Source organism: Bidens hawaiensis, unplaced genomic scaffold (assembly GCF_021521415.1).
Source record: "Bidens hawaiensis isolate Kalapana, Puna unplaced genomic scaffold, B.hawaiensis_p1.1 tig00012646_1, whole genome shotgun sequence".
In the NCBI taxonomy this organism is placed as follows: Eukaryota; Viridiplantae; Streptophyta; class Magnoliopsida; order Asterales; family Asteraceae; genus Bidens; species Bidens hawaiensis.
The window spans coordinates 612,715-628,513 of record NW_027492046.1 but is presented as its reverse complement, the minus strand read 5'-3'; the positions used below and the strand labels follow the sequence as shown (position 1 = coordinate 628,513).

The 15,799-nt window shown below is 45.5% G+C and overlaps 1 protein-coding gene across 1 annotated transcript; it reads left to right on the top strand.

Moving 5' to 3' along the window:
- The first annotated feature begins 13,397 nt into the window (after positions 1-13,397).
- LOC143541789 (sucrose synthase) lies at positions 13,398-15,594 on the top strand. Its single transcript, XM_077034520.1, has 5 exons — positions 13,398-14,161; positions 14,228-14,452; positions 14,526-15,089; positions 15,173-15,311; positions 15,402-15,594. The coding sequence occupies exons 1-5, from the start codon at positions 13,449-13,451 to the stop codon at positions 15,432-15,434; spliced, it is 1,674 nt and encodes a 557-aa protein (XP_076890635.1). The 5' UTR covers positions 13,398-13,448; the 3' UTR covers positions 15,435-15,594.
- Positions 15,595-15,799: the final 205 nt, after the last annotated feature.

Below are 15,799 nucleotides of genomic sequence, written 5' to 3'. Positions count from 1 at the left end.
AGTTCACATAGATGTGGAGCTGTGCGACAAGCCTTTGACCAGTGGTTTGTACTACTACATCTAAAACATGAAGTGCTATTGTTTTCGAACCTACCAGCTTCATTCCATTTATTGTGTTGGTTGGAATTGCTATTTTTGTGGAGCGTGATAATTGGTAGTTCTTTGATTAAGGCCACGAACACGTCCACGGCCATGAAAATTTCCTCGGTAATTATTATTACTTTTGAAAAGACGGTTTCGACCATTAAAATAACTTTTATCAAAATGGCCACGACCACAGCTTCGTACCCACTTTTTCCCAGAGTCTTTAGTATCATTATTAGTAGCAACATTTGCTTCTGGGATTGCTAGTGATTCGGTGGGATGAGATTGATGATTTTTCATTAAAAGCTCGTTATTCTTTTCTGCTACGAGGAGAAATGAATTTAGATCGGAATATCTTTTAAAATTTTGCAACCTATATTGTTGTTGCAAATATATTTGATGCATGAAATGTGGAGAAAGTTTTCTCCAACATATCCTCCTCTAACAGTTTGCCCACAAAATCGGAACGTTGAGCATATTCTGAACAAAGCAGAGGTGTACTCATTTACTTTTTTTAAATCTTGGAACCTGAGGTTGTTCAATTCATCTCTAGCAGTGGGAAGTAGAACTTCCCTTTGATGGTCAAATCTGCTTTTTTAATCTTCCACAAAATGTATGAATCCTCACAATTTTAATACTCAAATTGTAACATCTCATCAATGTGTTTGTGGAGGAAGACATCGACTTTTGCCCTGTCTTGTTCTTCGCAATTATTTCCCTCCATTATCGTTTTCAAAACACCTATTGATTTGAGATGTCGTTTAACATGTGCCGTCCACGACATATAATTATCTCCGGTGATGTTAAGAGCTGGAAGTTCAAGTTTTGCGATGCTTGCCATTTTATTACTAAACACAAATAAGATAAACATTAGGATTACATACTTACTAAAATTGAAAGAAAATACAAAGGTAGAGCTAGAAATAGATAAAGGAAAATGAAAAAATCAAACTCCTTAGGTGGGAGATTACAAATTAAGAACAATAGGATTATCAATATTATGGTGGTTAACACCAAAACCGGATGGATCATTTCTTGAAAATTATCTTGAGTATCTTGAGTTGAAGAGTGTTTATGGTGAAAGAAACGAGATTGAAAATTGAAAATTTATAGGGTAATTTTATACCCGTTTGATAACGGTAATATTACCGTTATAACCGTTGCATAACGGTTATATATATATATATAATATTAATTATTTTAAAGTAAGATAATAAATAAGATATTAAATGAAGTTTATTTTATAAAGTATATAATTAGTACGCACAATGATAAGAATAAAAATGTTAGTAAACATAAATAAATGTAAGCTTTAACTGGAATATTAGTGTGCATATATAAATAAAAGTTAGTTGCGATGAAAGTAAAAGTTAGATGCATAATGAAAAGTTAGATGCGTAAATAAAAGTTAGTAAAAGTTAGATGCTTAATTAAATGTTAGATGCATAAATAAAAGTTAGATTGTTAGTAGTCTCATTGTTGTCAAATTTTAATAACATTCTTTATTCTTACTTATTATTGGTATTACTTTATATATGTATGTGTGTGTATATTTATAATATATAAAATTAAAGAAGTGTTTATGATATTTATGTGGATACCTTTGTGTCTAATACATTTCTTGATTAGGATATAAGCTGCTCGTGCTGATAACGTGTTATGATTTTACAAGAATTAACACAAGATTAGTGCTAAAACTTGAGAACTTTAGAAAATTTTAGTAAAGAGAGAAAGTAGTGAAATATATCACTTATGAATGTGTATGTATGAGATGCATTTTCTCCTTTACATTGAACTAGTATTTATACTATAAAAGATTAACTTTTTCTCTAGACAAGATTAACTATTTGATGGTCATGTAGTATGGCACATTATCAATAAGTTTGATAAAGTGCTCATCCACTTGCTTGGAAGATCTAGATGGGTAAATCTTGATTAAGTTCATGAACGCAATTTTTAGAGCATTCTCAATCTATTCCCTACCATATATATCATAATTATATTAATAATCACTGTTTTTCCCTCTTCTATTTAATAAAATAATACTTTTTATATCTTTATCTTTATTATTATCTTTTCTCTTTTCTCCACTTATAATTATTTTTAAAAAATATTAAAAAATTATACGGTATTAAATATAAACAGTAAAACCTCAAATTTAACTTTCCCACATAACATTTTCTCTCTCCTCTACTCACAACCACTCATAACCATACCATATAATTTACAAATCTCATTCACATATTTTTTAGAGAACAGGCTGAAAATGCTATTAATAACGTGTGTTTCACATTTGTATTCATTTACATACTACGTTTAGGTACATATATATTTTTAATAAGATAAATGTATTCATCTTTTAGACTTGGAAATTTTGTAACCAACTTATTTCTGCATTACCTCCTTCCAATATTCAACTTTAACACCTGATCGGGAAATAGCGGATTGCCATTTAGGGGACCACGAAATCAAGTTGTTGCCAAGGTACATGCAATACCCTTAAATGGATCAGCGTGAGTCCCCTAATCGACATCAAAGTAAGTCGTGACGGCAGGAAATGGAGTGGTAGGTATTAATTACTTGGTAAGTGAGGAAGTGAATATATGAATTGGATGACTTGATGATGGGGGGGGGGGGGGGGTTTGGTTTTCTTTGTATGTATTTCAATTTCAATAAAAAGTGAAACATTCTTTTGTGTGATTTAATTTGAAGGAATTAGCTTTAGTTAAAAGTGAAACTAATTTTGTGAATTCATCTGTGTTTCTAAGAAAAACATGTGACGATGACGTATAATAGAAGGTGCCTGCCGAAATAAACAAACAAATAAATGAATAAAAAAGTACAAGTGAAAGTAGAGAAAGCAAAGGTTATCCAGGAAAAAGTGAAGAGTGCGTGTTATCCACTTTCTGCTTTGGTTTGGTTTGGGTTTGCCTATTTAAACTCTCCTTCCTCCACTCTTCTTCTCATCCCATTTCACTCCGTTCTTCTATATCCCATCCTCTGTTTCGTTGGTTTCGTTATTTTTCTTTTAGTACTCAGGTATGCATTTTTTTCTTCATTTTTCTTTCTGCATCTTTTAACTTAATGTTTCTAGAGAAATTTAGCTATGAATTCCATTTTACTAAATAAAATAAAATAAAATGTTTGGTATGCGGATAATACAATTACATAATAATCATATTTGACTTGACAAATCAATCAATCAATCCATCAGAACAGTTCCGTGCACTTGTAAACATACTCTTGATCGATCTGTAAACCTCCTCTGCAGTTGAGTTGAAGATGGCCGAACGTGTACTGACCCGTGTTCACAGTCTTCGTGAGCGCCTCGATTCTACTCTCGCCACCCATCGTAATGAAATCCTTATGGTCCTTTCAAGGTATATACATCCTCTTCTTAATTATTATTCGTAGTAGTAGTAGCAGCTTAATTAATTAATCATCAGAGCATATATATATGTTTGTGTTCAGGATTGAAAGCCATGGTAAAGGAATATTGAAGCCCCACCAGCTGATGTCAGAGTTTGAAGAGATCTGCAAAGAGGATCAGAGCAAACTCATCCATGACGGCGCCTTTTATGAGGTCCTCAAGTCCACCCAGGAAGCGATTGTGCTGCCTCCATGGGTGGCCCTTGCTATTCGTCTCCGGCCGGGTGTATGGGAGTATGTTCGAGTCAATGTCAACGCCCTGGTGGTGGAGGAGCTGAGTGTTCCCGAGTACATTCACTTCAAAGAGGAACTGGTGGATGGAACCTCCAACGGCAACTTCGTTCTGGAACTGGACTTCGAACCTTTCACGGCCTCTTTCCCCCGCCCCACCCTCACCAAGTCCATTGGGAACGGGGTGGAGTTCGTCAACAGGCATCTCTCTGCTAAGATGTTTCATGACAAGGACAGCATGCACCCGCTCCTCGATTTCCTACGAACCCACCACTGCAAGGGCAAGACAATGATGCTCAATGATCGCATCCAAAACCTGAATTGAAGAGGTAAGTCCCAGCAGAGCCCAGTTGGACCCGCAAGACTCACCTCAGAGACGTCTGCGCAGTCGGACCCGCAAGACTCACCTCAAAGAGGGACGTCTGCGCGGTTGGACCCACAAGACTCACCTTATGAGGGACGTCTGCGCAAAGACCAACTGGATCCGCAGGACCCACCATGCTCAGAGACGCGACGTCCTTACGCGCAGTACGCAAGCTGCTCCCGCAGGAAACGCCTCCCAATGGTCGACGTACTCCGCCTGTTCTCGCAGCTACGGATACTAGCCATCAGGGAAGGCTACCCGCACAGCAAGGCTACACGCACAAGGCACTAACTCTCAAAATAATTCAATAATGTCACCTGAAGAAGGAATGAGCAAGCCGGGAACACTCCCGCCAAAAGCCGGGAATACTCCCGCCCAAATGAGCCAGTCCGTACGATACTGGAGGATCTTTTGTACTGTACCTGCCAAGGTATGGACAAAAGATCTGACCAAAGCTGCGACAGCTCACTGACAACAGTACGACGGGCAGCACGCTCTAGTACTTAAAGTCACTATCAGCCGCTGCCTACTCACCAACCCCTGTCGGGGCACGTCCATAGCCTGCAGTTGGTGGAAAAGGAATAGTACACAGCCGGCCTGGTCACTATCAGCCGCTGCCTACCCACCAACCATCAGCATGGCACGTGCGTAGCCCACAGTTGGTAGAACAGGAATACTATTTAGCCGGCTGTACCTGCTTGGAAACCTACCTTCGGCTATAAATACTCCAACACCTTGGAACGGTATCATCATCTTATATCTCCATATATTATCTGATATCTGCTCTAGTCATTTCTCTTAATATACACTTATATTCAAGAGCAATCTAGTCTGATTCTCACGCCGGAGGGTGGTCACAAGGAGGTACCCCCCCTTCTCAGTGACGAGCTCACGGTGTCTGTTTTGCAGGTCATCGGAAGAATAACCATCTTGCCGGACACAACCCTCGTGGGAAACATCTATTTAACCCCCAGATTATCCGTAATCTGCCCGGGGTCGATTAGTGTTTCTTCATTGGCGCCATCCGTGCATAAAAGATAGAACTTGAATCTTTTTCAGTTTTTTTTTCAAAACTTCTGGAAAGATGGTTAAGGTTACTCCGTTGCCAATGCCAACGAGTGACCAAGAAACTCCGGTAACCACAACCTCAGCTACTGGGGGGAACACCGGCGAGCACACAAATTTTACGAACACTACCCCGGTTACCCAAGCCAGGGCAAGTGCAGTAAATTTTACGAACACTACCCCGGTTACCCAAGCCGGGGCAAGTGCAGTAAACAATCATCCCCTGGGATTCATTGATACCCAGGTGGAAAGACAACAGACGAGGCTCCCCCGCTAAACACTTGAACAAGTTAAAGCGTGGGCGGAAGCACGTCAGAAGGAATTCCAAGCTGAGTTGGACGAACGCTTACGTTCCATCCAACAGGCTGACGAATTTGGAAGCACTCAACAGCTCAACATGAGTAGTGAGTGCGAGTACTCGGAGGAATCCGACACCGACGCAAACCCTCGCCATAGGGCGAAAGGGAAGCGTAAGGAAACGGACTTCCAACCGAGAAGAAATTTCGGAGTCACCTTCAAACCAAGGAACGCGGGGGGAAACCCACGCGACTTCTCCAAAACCTTTAGACCAACTGCTGCAAATGCGGGAACATCCAAGTTTGCAAGGGACATTGCGGAAGCAATCGCCCCGAGAAGTGCCAAACAGATGTCCAACATCGGCACTTATGATGGTATATCTGACCCAGACGATCATTTGAACAGATTCATAGCGGGGGCAACCGTCAGCAACTGGACGGAACCCACGTGGTGTTATATGTTCCAGATGACGCTGGTTGGAGCGGCTAGAGCGTGGTTTGACCGTCTACCGGTCCACCACATCTACGATTGGGCAGACTTCCAACAGAAGTTCAGCCAACACTTCAGTCAACAAAGAAAGTACACGGAAGAACAATGGACGATCCTCAACTGCATCCGAGAGGAAGATGAATATTTGCTAGACTTCATCACTCGCTTCAACTCAAAGAAGCTGAGTCTGGGCGCTATTAGCGAAGATCTTGTTCGCGCTGCTTTCATCCAGAGCGCGAAAGATCCAGAGCTCATCCGCACCTTAACGGGTAAAGACGGCATGCCATCCACATGGGATGCCATCATGACAGCAGCTAAACGCTTCGAGGAAACAGAAAAGCAACTGGGTAGAGATCTTCCCCAAAGCACAAACCTCTACACCCAGAAAACAAGAGAAAACAACGTCCTTACCGCCCGACTAAACAAAAAGAGGAAGCTAGGTATTTGGCAGTCAAGGGTAAACTTTGACACCTCATCCGGCTCGCACCCTCGGTTAGGCGGAAAGGACAACATGCAGTCGTCGAACCGGAACTCCAGATGGACACCACTCACCAAAAGCGTCATCGACATATTCGCCACTGAGAGGCTCTCATGGCCAGAGGCTCCAATTATCCGACAGCGTCCAAACGCTGATCAAAGCAAATTCTGTGACTTCCACAGGACAAGAGGCCACACCACCGAGGAATGCTTAGACTTGAAGGACATCGTCGAAGCATTTGTCAGAGATGGGACACTCACGCACCTCGTGGCGTAATGAACGCTGAGCAGGCTAATGCGTGTTGAACCCCAGTTGGGAAAAACACGAATGAAACTGCAGCTTCAATGTTGGAGACTACATACTGCGTAAACAACGAGATTCGAACCAAGTGCATATCGGCTCGAAAGGCTCGATGACACTACCATCCCAAGAACATGGAAATGAGCTCAATTACACAGGCTGCATGTAGATCAATTCCAAACTTGTAAAGAAAAGGCCTAGAGCCACTTCTAATGGAAATGATTCTCCTTATCACATTGACGCTGATGATCTTACATTTATAAACTTTCCACACTGATATGGACGGCGGCAAAACCCGCATAAACACAAAAAACGGCAAAAATTTCAAACAGATGACAACCTTCACGCAGGTCAGTTATAGGTAAAGTTTGGTCATCCCACTAAATGAAAGTGCCGGTCCTATCCGCACAATCATGATAGAGGAAAATGAACTTTAACCTATTGACAACCGCACGTCGAACGGTTAACTTATTCAAAACACTGATATGCCGGTATTCACCGCATAAATAAGTGGAGACGTCGTTGCGTGTGGACGGCGGCAAAACCCGCATAAACACAAAAAACGGCAAACCTTCACGCAGGTCAGTTATAGGTAAAGTTTGGTCATCCCACTAAATGAAAGTGACGGTCCTACCCGCACAATCATGATATAGGAAACTGAACACTAACCTATTGACAACCGCGCATCGAACGGTTAACTTATTCAAAACACTGATATGCCGGTATTCACCGCATAAATAAGTGGAGACGTCGTTGCGTGTGGACGGCGGCAAAACCCGCATAAACACAAAAAACGGCAAACCTTCACGCAGGTCAGTTATAGGTGAAGACTGGTCATCCCACTAAATGAAAGTGACGGTCCTACCCGCACAATCATGATAGAGGAAACTAAACACTAACCTATTGACAACCGCGCGTCGAACAGTTAACTTATTCAAAACACTTGGAAAATTGCTGTTAAACTAAAGTATGCACGAGCGAATCATATATTGTTTATGCGGCAAAACAAGTGCCAAATTAAGCTATAATATGCATGAGCAAGTCATATAACGTTTATAAAGCAAGTCATCCAGTAAAATTGGCGGTCCTACCCGCACAAACATTTATATTTCATAAAAAATTCAAACATTACAATGGCCGGGTATCTACCCGCCTACAGAAATATAAATCTATCCTAACGGTGGGAAGGGATCTCAAGGTTCAAACTTCAGGACCACTCCCTCCAAACCCACTTGTACCCGCACCATCAGTTGGCTGTGGCGGTTCAAGGAAAGTCTTGAGAATGGTTAGCCCATCATCAGCAGCAGCAATTTCTTTCACCTTCTCCACCACCGGATGCGGGAAGGCAGCATACTGGTTCACTGCTTGGTCATAAGCAAGTTCAGTATCCACATCATATAGAGGGAAGTTGGAAGGCGGAATGCCCTTCTCAACAAACCCTAGACCAAGCAGGAAGCCAGCCTTTTCCCCATCCTCATGAGAAGCGTTGAGGGCTGCGCTCATGGCATCGTCATAAGATGTGTTCGTGAAGATCCGATGCACAACCTACAAGAAAAAAAACAGTATCAAAACCTTTTCTAAGTACAAAGAAAAGCGTAAAGATATTATGAAGCTACGCATACCTGCGATAACGCTTCTCGTAGAAGCCATTCCTTGGTGATCAGAGCCTCCTGGAGGGCAGCTTGAGCTTGGTTAAGGGCGCGTTCGGCTTCATTTTTGTTAAGGTTGGCAAGCAACACTTCCTTAGCAGCAGCCTATTCAACGCCCTTTAGCTTACGCTCAGTGTGGTCAAGCATACCCCTCTGATCCAAGATCTCTTGGAGCTTCTTGGCGTCTTCCATAGCCAAAGCATCATGAGCCTGCTGAAGCCTCTCTAGTTTGGCTTTAAGCTCCTCATTTTCGGCGCGCAGAGGTTCAGCAACGGCTTCAGCCTTGGTGGCCCTCTCGGTCGCGTTCCGCGCAGTTTCCTTAGCCAACCGAAGTTGTTCGTTAACAGCTTGGGTAGCCTTGGAACGGGCCTCGAGCCGGGCCTGCACTTCAACCTCGAGGGCCTTGAAGGCCTTTTCCTTCTCGCAGCAATTGCGGAAAGTCTCCTGTTCTCCTCCCGGATAGCCCGCGCCTGAGCCACTTCTTGGATACGCGCAACCTTTAACTTGTCATTTTCACGACAAAGCAACTCGACGCGTGGCTGCATCCGGGCAAGGAGAATCCGAAGCTCATTTGTCAGCCTAACCTCCTGGTAGCTAGACATGGCTTCCCCCAACGCGCCACTTGGGGCCGCGTGACGCGCCCACTCGACGCAGTCCACAGCCGTCCGAAGGGTTGTTCCCCGGCGGATGTTCCACCGTGGAACATACACCTCATTCGAATCCGACACTGCAAAAACAAAAAACAGTTAGGAAAAGATGATAAAAATATAAAAAGGCCAAAATAACCCTACGCGCCTGTAGGGTCGATAACAGGCCGGTAGCCGCCAAACCCATCACCCGAACCTAACGGATAACCATCCAAGAGGTCAGGCAGATGGGAAGGAGGCAGAGATTGGCTAGAAGCCCCGAACATACCTGCTGAACCGGCCGGGGACGAGGTAGTCGCCGGTGCCGGAGGCACGGTTGAAGCCGCCGCGGTAGAGACCATCGGAGGTGAACTCACTGGAGGTGAACTCACAACCGTGGCCGCCGCTGCGAAGGAGCCCGCGGAAATAATCACCGCCGGCTCAGTGAAGGATTCCGTGAAGATCGCACTGACAGCCGGCGGGGATGATGTTACAGTTGGAACAGTTGCCTCAACAGGATGAGCAACTGAACCAATACTGCAAACAGGCGTAGCCGCCTGGGTCATCGCCTCGGGTAGGTTGACCAAACCTACCGTCATGGGTCCAGAACTGCTCCTCCCCGCATCACTTTGGAATGCGGTAGCATCCACGCCTGCATGAAGACGATATTAAAAACAATGGCGGAAAGAATTGCGGGTAAGATTAATTTACACTTACGAGTTTTCTTGAGCTTGAAGGTTCTGACAGGCGGGGACGAACCAGATGGAGCCGGCCTCTTCACGCCGGTCACCGTCGTCGTACTGGGCGGATCGGAGGTGACAGCTGTCTCAACCTCCGAGACAGTTGTCTCACCACCACCAGGGTTCCCCGCCACCTCCTCACTCTCGGTCTCCGAGTCAGACCGGTTCCCCTGATCGGCGGAGGCAACCTTCGCCTTGCCTTTCCCGCCAGCAGCCTTCTTCCTCGCGAAGAAAGGACCATCTGCGGATTCCTCATCAGAAGATGACAAAATTAGAGGAATTCCAGCAGAGGTTTGAGCATTGAGAGGGCGAGGGTTAAATAATCTTTTACCTGGCCGCGTGGCGCTCAGTATCTCGTGGCACGGCGGGTAGACCTCCACAAACCGATCCGCAGTTTGCTCAAGGATGGGCAACTCGTTCTCATCAAGAGCACGAGTACCCATCCGAGCGGGACCACCGCTCTCCCGCGGCTGCAGAAGAGATTGCAAGTTGTTTCCCTCTGAAAATAGACAGAAACAGTTAGAAGAAAAACCCTAAATCAGCAAAAAGATATGAAGCATACCGTACGGGATAGAGTTCAAACCGTATTCGAGGACAATGGGAATCTGTGGCGCCTCCGCCCCAGCATCCTTCCACACCCGGCTCATCCCGAGCATAACCATCCCGGACTCCGCAAAGCGGTAAACCGGAGTCTGGATCCGGGAAATCTTGGAAAACCATTCCGCCTCCTGGTAGTTGGAGGCGTGAAGGCTCGGAAGTGCTCTCCCGTTCTTGAATGTCCTCGCTATGGGGACGACACGGGCAGAGATGTAGAAGAACTCCCGCTTCCAAGACCGAAGACTGCGCTCGGTAGCACAGATCTTCAAACCCTTGATCCGGGTGACCAAGGTGTACCAGCCTTGGATGCACCTCCAGGAGTAGAAGGTCATCGGGCGGTCGACGTGGGGCTCCACACCAAGAATGAGGCACACCCATTAAAAATGACGGATCTTGGCGATCGCCATTGGATGTACCTCCGTCAGGTGCACACCGTGTCTTTCCAAAACACGGTATACAAACTTCGTCAATGGGAACCTGAGATTCCCATAGACGAAGAACGCATCATATACCCCTATCTTGCATTTGGGGGCATCGTACACCGTCTGATGAGGCCCAGGAAACTCAGGCTCGAAAGGCTCGAGCATGAACTTCCTGACCATGTACTGATAGGCGTCGACGGAAAGAGCACACTGGCACTCACCAGCAGTACTCTTGTCATCCTTGTCCGACGTGGACGAAGGATTCTCGAGGTATACATCGGACTCCTCGACAGTAACCTCAGGATCATGAGTAGAAGACATGTTTTAGATGTAAAGAAGAACGATTTCAGGAGAATGCTCGACAGAAAAGTTAGAGTATTCGCCGGAAATCGTTTAGCAGAAGAAGAGAGAAGTGAAACTGTGAGTTGAGATGCATCCTCTCCTCCCTTTATATACTCATCGCAATGAATGCGATGAATTTAATGCGGAAGAGAGAGGAAAACGCAGGTGCAATGAAACTATGACACGTGGAAAAAGCAAGCTGACAACAACTGTCGACAGGACGCGCGCCGTAAACTTCGCGGCCACGCGCCCGAAAACTAGCGCCCACGCGCCTGAAAAAGCGTCTGGAATGACCATATACTGTCACGTCGCCATAACTTCATGCACGTCCTGAAACTGTCAGAAGAAACCGTCAGACCACGCTGACGTCCCTTCAACGGTTAGACTGTTCTTATCCTTTCACCAACTCTTCGAATTTCAAAAAGATTCAAAAGTAAGCGGGACTATACCCCTTACCTTGGAAACCAAGTAACTATAAGACGGGTGCGGGTACAGTGTCAAGGCAAAACCCTTCACATACTTAGCACCCGCAGGTAATTGAAGCCAAGTATACCTCGGCAACCAAGTAACTATAAGACGGGTGCGGGTACAGTGTCAAGGCAAAACCCTTCACATACTTAGCACCCGCAGGGAATTGAAGCCAGGAATACCTTGGAAGTAAAGTAACTATAAGACGAGTGCGGGTACAGTGTTAAGGCGAAACCCTTCACATACTTAGCACTCCGTAGGGAATTGAAACCAAGAAGGATCTTCTGGGCCATGCTTGCGGAAAGGGATATAACATCCCCGCATAGCGGGAACGTTGAGAACTAGATTGTTGGAAGCTCCAAGATGGAATTGGTTGTTTAACATAATTGATCACTATGTTTAAAACTACCAAAACCCCGTGGAGAATCCACACAAGTGAAACTCAACGCTCCTGACTTGCGAGGAGGTTACACACCTACCCGAATCATACCCAAAGATCAAGCAGAACAGTGGGAAATTCTGCACGTGACATTAGGAAACCCGCGGGAAGAATCCCCGCGGAGAACCTTAAAACTAAACCCTTTTCAAAACCCCTTTGCTTAAGTCCAAAAGTTCACCTTATTAACAATTCATGAGAAGAACATTGGACTGGGGGGACTTGAAGAGGTAGGTCCCAGCAGAGCCCAGTTGGACCCGTAAGACTCACCTCAGAGACGTCTGCGCAGTCGGACCCGCAAGACTCACCTCAAAGAGGGACGTCTCCGCGGTTGGACCCGCAAGACTCACCTTAGGAGGGACGTCTGCGCAAAGACCAACTGGATCCGCAGGACCCACCATGCTCAGAGACGCGACGTCCTTACGCGCAGTACGCAAGCTGCTCCCGCAGGAAACGCCTCCCAATGGTCGACGTACTCCGCCTGTTCTCGCAGCTACGGATACTAGCCATCAGGGAAGGCTACCCGCACAGCAAGGCTACACGCACAAGGCACTAACTCTCAAAATAATTCAATAATGTCACCTGAAGAAGGAATGAGCAAGCCGGGAACACTCCCGCCAAAAGTCGGGAATACTCCCGCCCAAATGAGCCAGTCCATACGATACTGGAGGATCTTTTGTACTGTACCTGCCAAGGTATGGACAAAAGATCTGACCAAAGCTGCGACAGCTCACTGACAACAGTACGACGGGCAGCACGCTCTAGTACTTAAAGTCACTATCAGCCGCTGCCTACTCACCAACCCCTGTCGGGGCACGTCCATAGCCTGCAGTTGGTGGAAAAGGAATAGTACACAGCCGGCCTGGTCACTATCAGCCGCTGCCTACCCACCAACCATCAGCATGGCACGTGCGTAGCCCACAGTTGGTAAAACAGGAATACTATTTAGCCGGCTGTACCTGCTTGGAAACCTACCTTCGGCTATAAATACTCCAACACCTTGGAACGGTATCATCATCTTATATCTCCATATATTATCTGATATCTGCTCTAGTCATTTCTCTTAATATACACTTATATTCAAGAGCAATCTAGTCTGATTCTCACGCCGGAGGGTGGTCACAAGGAGGTACCCCCCCCCCCCCTTCTCAGTGACGAGCTCACGGTGTCTGTTTTGCAGGTCATCGGAAGAATAACCATCTTGCCGGACACAACCCTCGTGGGAAACATCTATTTAACCCCCAGATTATCCGTAATCTGCCCGGGGTCGATTAGTGTTTCTTCATGAATGCTCTCCAATCGGTGCTGAGGAAGGCCTCCGAGTACCTGTCTACGCTGGACGCATCCACTCCATACTCTGAGTTCGAGCATAAGTTCCAAGAGATCGGCTTGGAGAGAGGCTGGGGCAACAAAGCCGAGGGCGTCACGGAGATGATCCAGATGCTGCTGGACCTCCTGGAGGCCCCTGACGCCTGCACGCTCGAGAAGTTCCTTGGAAGAATCCCCATGGTGTTCAACGTCGTCATCCTTTCTCCCCATGGCTACTTCGCCCAGGAGAACGTGTTGGGGTACCCGGACACCGGTGGCCAGGTGGTTTACATTCTGGATCAGGTTCCCGCCTTGGAGAAGGAGATGCTGAGGAGGATAAAGGAGCAAGGCCTTGATATCGTTCCTCGCATCCTCATTGTCACAAGGCTCCTCCCTGATGCTGTAGGCACCACCTGCGGGCAGCGTCTTGAGAAAGTGTTTGGAGCAGAGCACTCTCACATCCTCCGAGTCCCCTTTAGAACCGAAAAGGGAATTCTTCGCAAATGGATCTCTCGCTTTGAGGTGTGGCCATACATTGAGACCTTCACCGAGGATGTTGCTAAGGAAGTTACCGCAGAGCTGCAGGCAAAACCAGATTTGATCATCGGTAACTACAGTGAGGGCAATCTGGTTGCCTCTTTGCTGGCTCACAAGTTGGGTGTGACTCAATGCACCATTGCTCATGCCCTGGAGAAAACCAAGTACCCTGATTCTGATATCTACTGGAAGAACTTTGACAACAAGTATCATTTCTCTTCTCAGTTCACAGCTGATCTTATTGCAATGAACCATACCGACTTCATCATCACCAGTACTTTCCAAGAGATTGCTGGAAGGTAATACATACATACTTTTCAAATTGCTACTGCTTAACATGTGTTGACATATGTTGTTGTTTTCAGCAAGGACACAGTTGGACAGTACGAGTCCCATACCGCCTTCACAATGCCTGGACTGTACAGGGTGGTCCATGGGATTGATGTTTTTGACCCCAAGTTCAATATTGTATCCCCTGGTGCTGATATGGGGATCTACTACTCTTACACCGAGAAAGACAAGAGGCTCACAGCCCTCCACCCTGAAATCGATGAGCTTCTCTTCAGTTCTGTTGAGAATGAAGAACACCTGTAAGTTAGTTGGATTCATTTTCTGATTCAAACATGTGGTCATGCTAACAGAATAGAATGGAACGTGATGCAGATGTGTGTTGAAAGACAAGAGTAAGCCGATTCTGTTCACCATGGCCAGACTCGACAATGTGAAGAACCTAACAGGACTGGTGGAGTGGTACTCCAAGAATGACCGGCTTCGTGAGCTGGTGAACCTTGTTGTGGTGGGTGGTGACAGAAGGAAGGAGTCTAAAGACCTTGAAGAGCAGGCGCAGATGAAGAAGATGCACGAGCTGATCGAGAACTACAAGCTCAACGGCCAGTTCAGATGGATATCTTCCCAGATGAACAGAGTGAGGAACGGGGAGTTGTATCGTGTGATTGCAGACACGAGGGGAGCGTTTATTCAGCCTGCGTTTTATGAGGCATTCGGGCTGACGGTGGTGGAGGCCATGACCTGTGGGCTGCCCACGTTTGCAACACTTCACGGGGGCCCTGCTGAGATCATTGTTCATGGGAAATCTGGGTTCCATATCGACCCGTATCATGGGGACCAGGTCACCGAGTTGCTTGTCAATTTCTTTGAGAAGACCAAACAAGATCCTTCGTACTGGGAGACCATTTCCAAGGGTGGCCTGCAGCGTATCCAGGAGAAGTAAGCAAGCAAGCGATTAAACCTAAGCAAGTAAACATAAACATAAACATAAACATAAAAACATGTATTTGTTTGTTTTGTAGATACACATGGCAGATCTACTCGGACAGGTTGCTGACATTGGCCGGAGTTTACGGATTCTGGAAGCATGTGTCAAAGCTTGACAGGCTTGAGATCCGTCGTTATCTCGAAATGTTCTATGCTCTCAAGTACCGTAAAATGGTAAGCAGGCCCCAAATATATTTAATTTGATTATCAATAATATGCAGTATTAGTATAGTTAATTAAGCATGGTGATTTGTGTGTTTGAAGGCGGAATCTGTTCCTTTGGCTGTTGATGAGTAGGCAAAAGGAGGAGGGGCTGGGTGATCCACATGATAACATAAATATAATAAAGTGGAGCACAAGAGAAGAGAAGAGAGCATTTTGAAAGGCTTTTGGTTTTGATTTTGATTGTGTATTTGTGTGTTCAATTTCCCTTTCATTGCCAGCCATTTGTGTGATTGACTCCTGCATTGGCCCAAATTAGAATTTCTTATGAATGTTGTTGTTTCTAGTAACTATTCTCTGTTTAACACACACATAAACATATACATATACATAATAGATGAAATCCTACTATTTGGTGGCCAAGTACTAACCAGGTTTCACCTGATTCCTTAGTACAACAAGAACCTCTCATTTAGAATATTAGAGCCACTATGCCTATC

What these genes read in the sequence shown, in the direction of transcription:
- LOC143541789 (XM_077034520.1), top strand. Translation starts at nt 13,449, where the DNA reads ATGATCCAGATGCTGCTGGACCTCCTGGAGGCCCCTGACGCCTGCACG. An exon ending in TTCCAAGAGATTGCTGGAAG is followed by an intron (nt 14,162 to 14,227) that starts GTAATACATACA and finishes TGTTGTTTTCAG; the next exon opens with CAAGGACACAGTTGGACAGT. An exon ending in CTGCAGCGTATCCAGGAGAA is followed by an intron (nt 15,090 to 15,172) that starts GTAAGCAAGCAA and finishes TTTGTTTTGTAG; the next exon opens with ATACACATGGCAGATCTACT.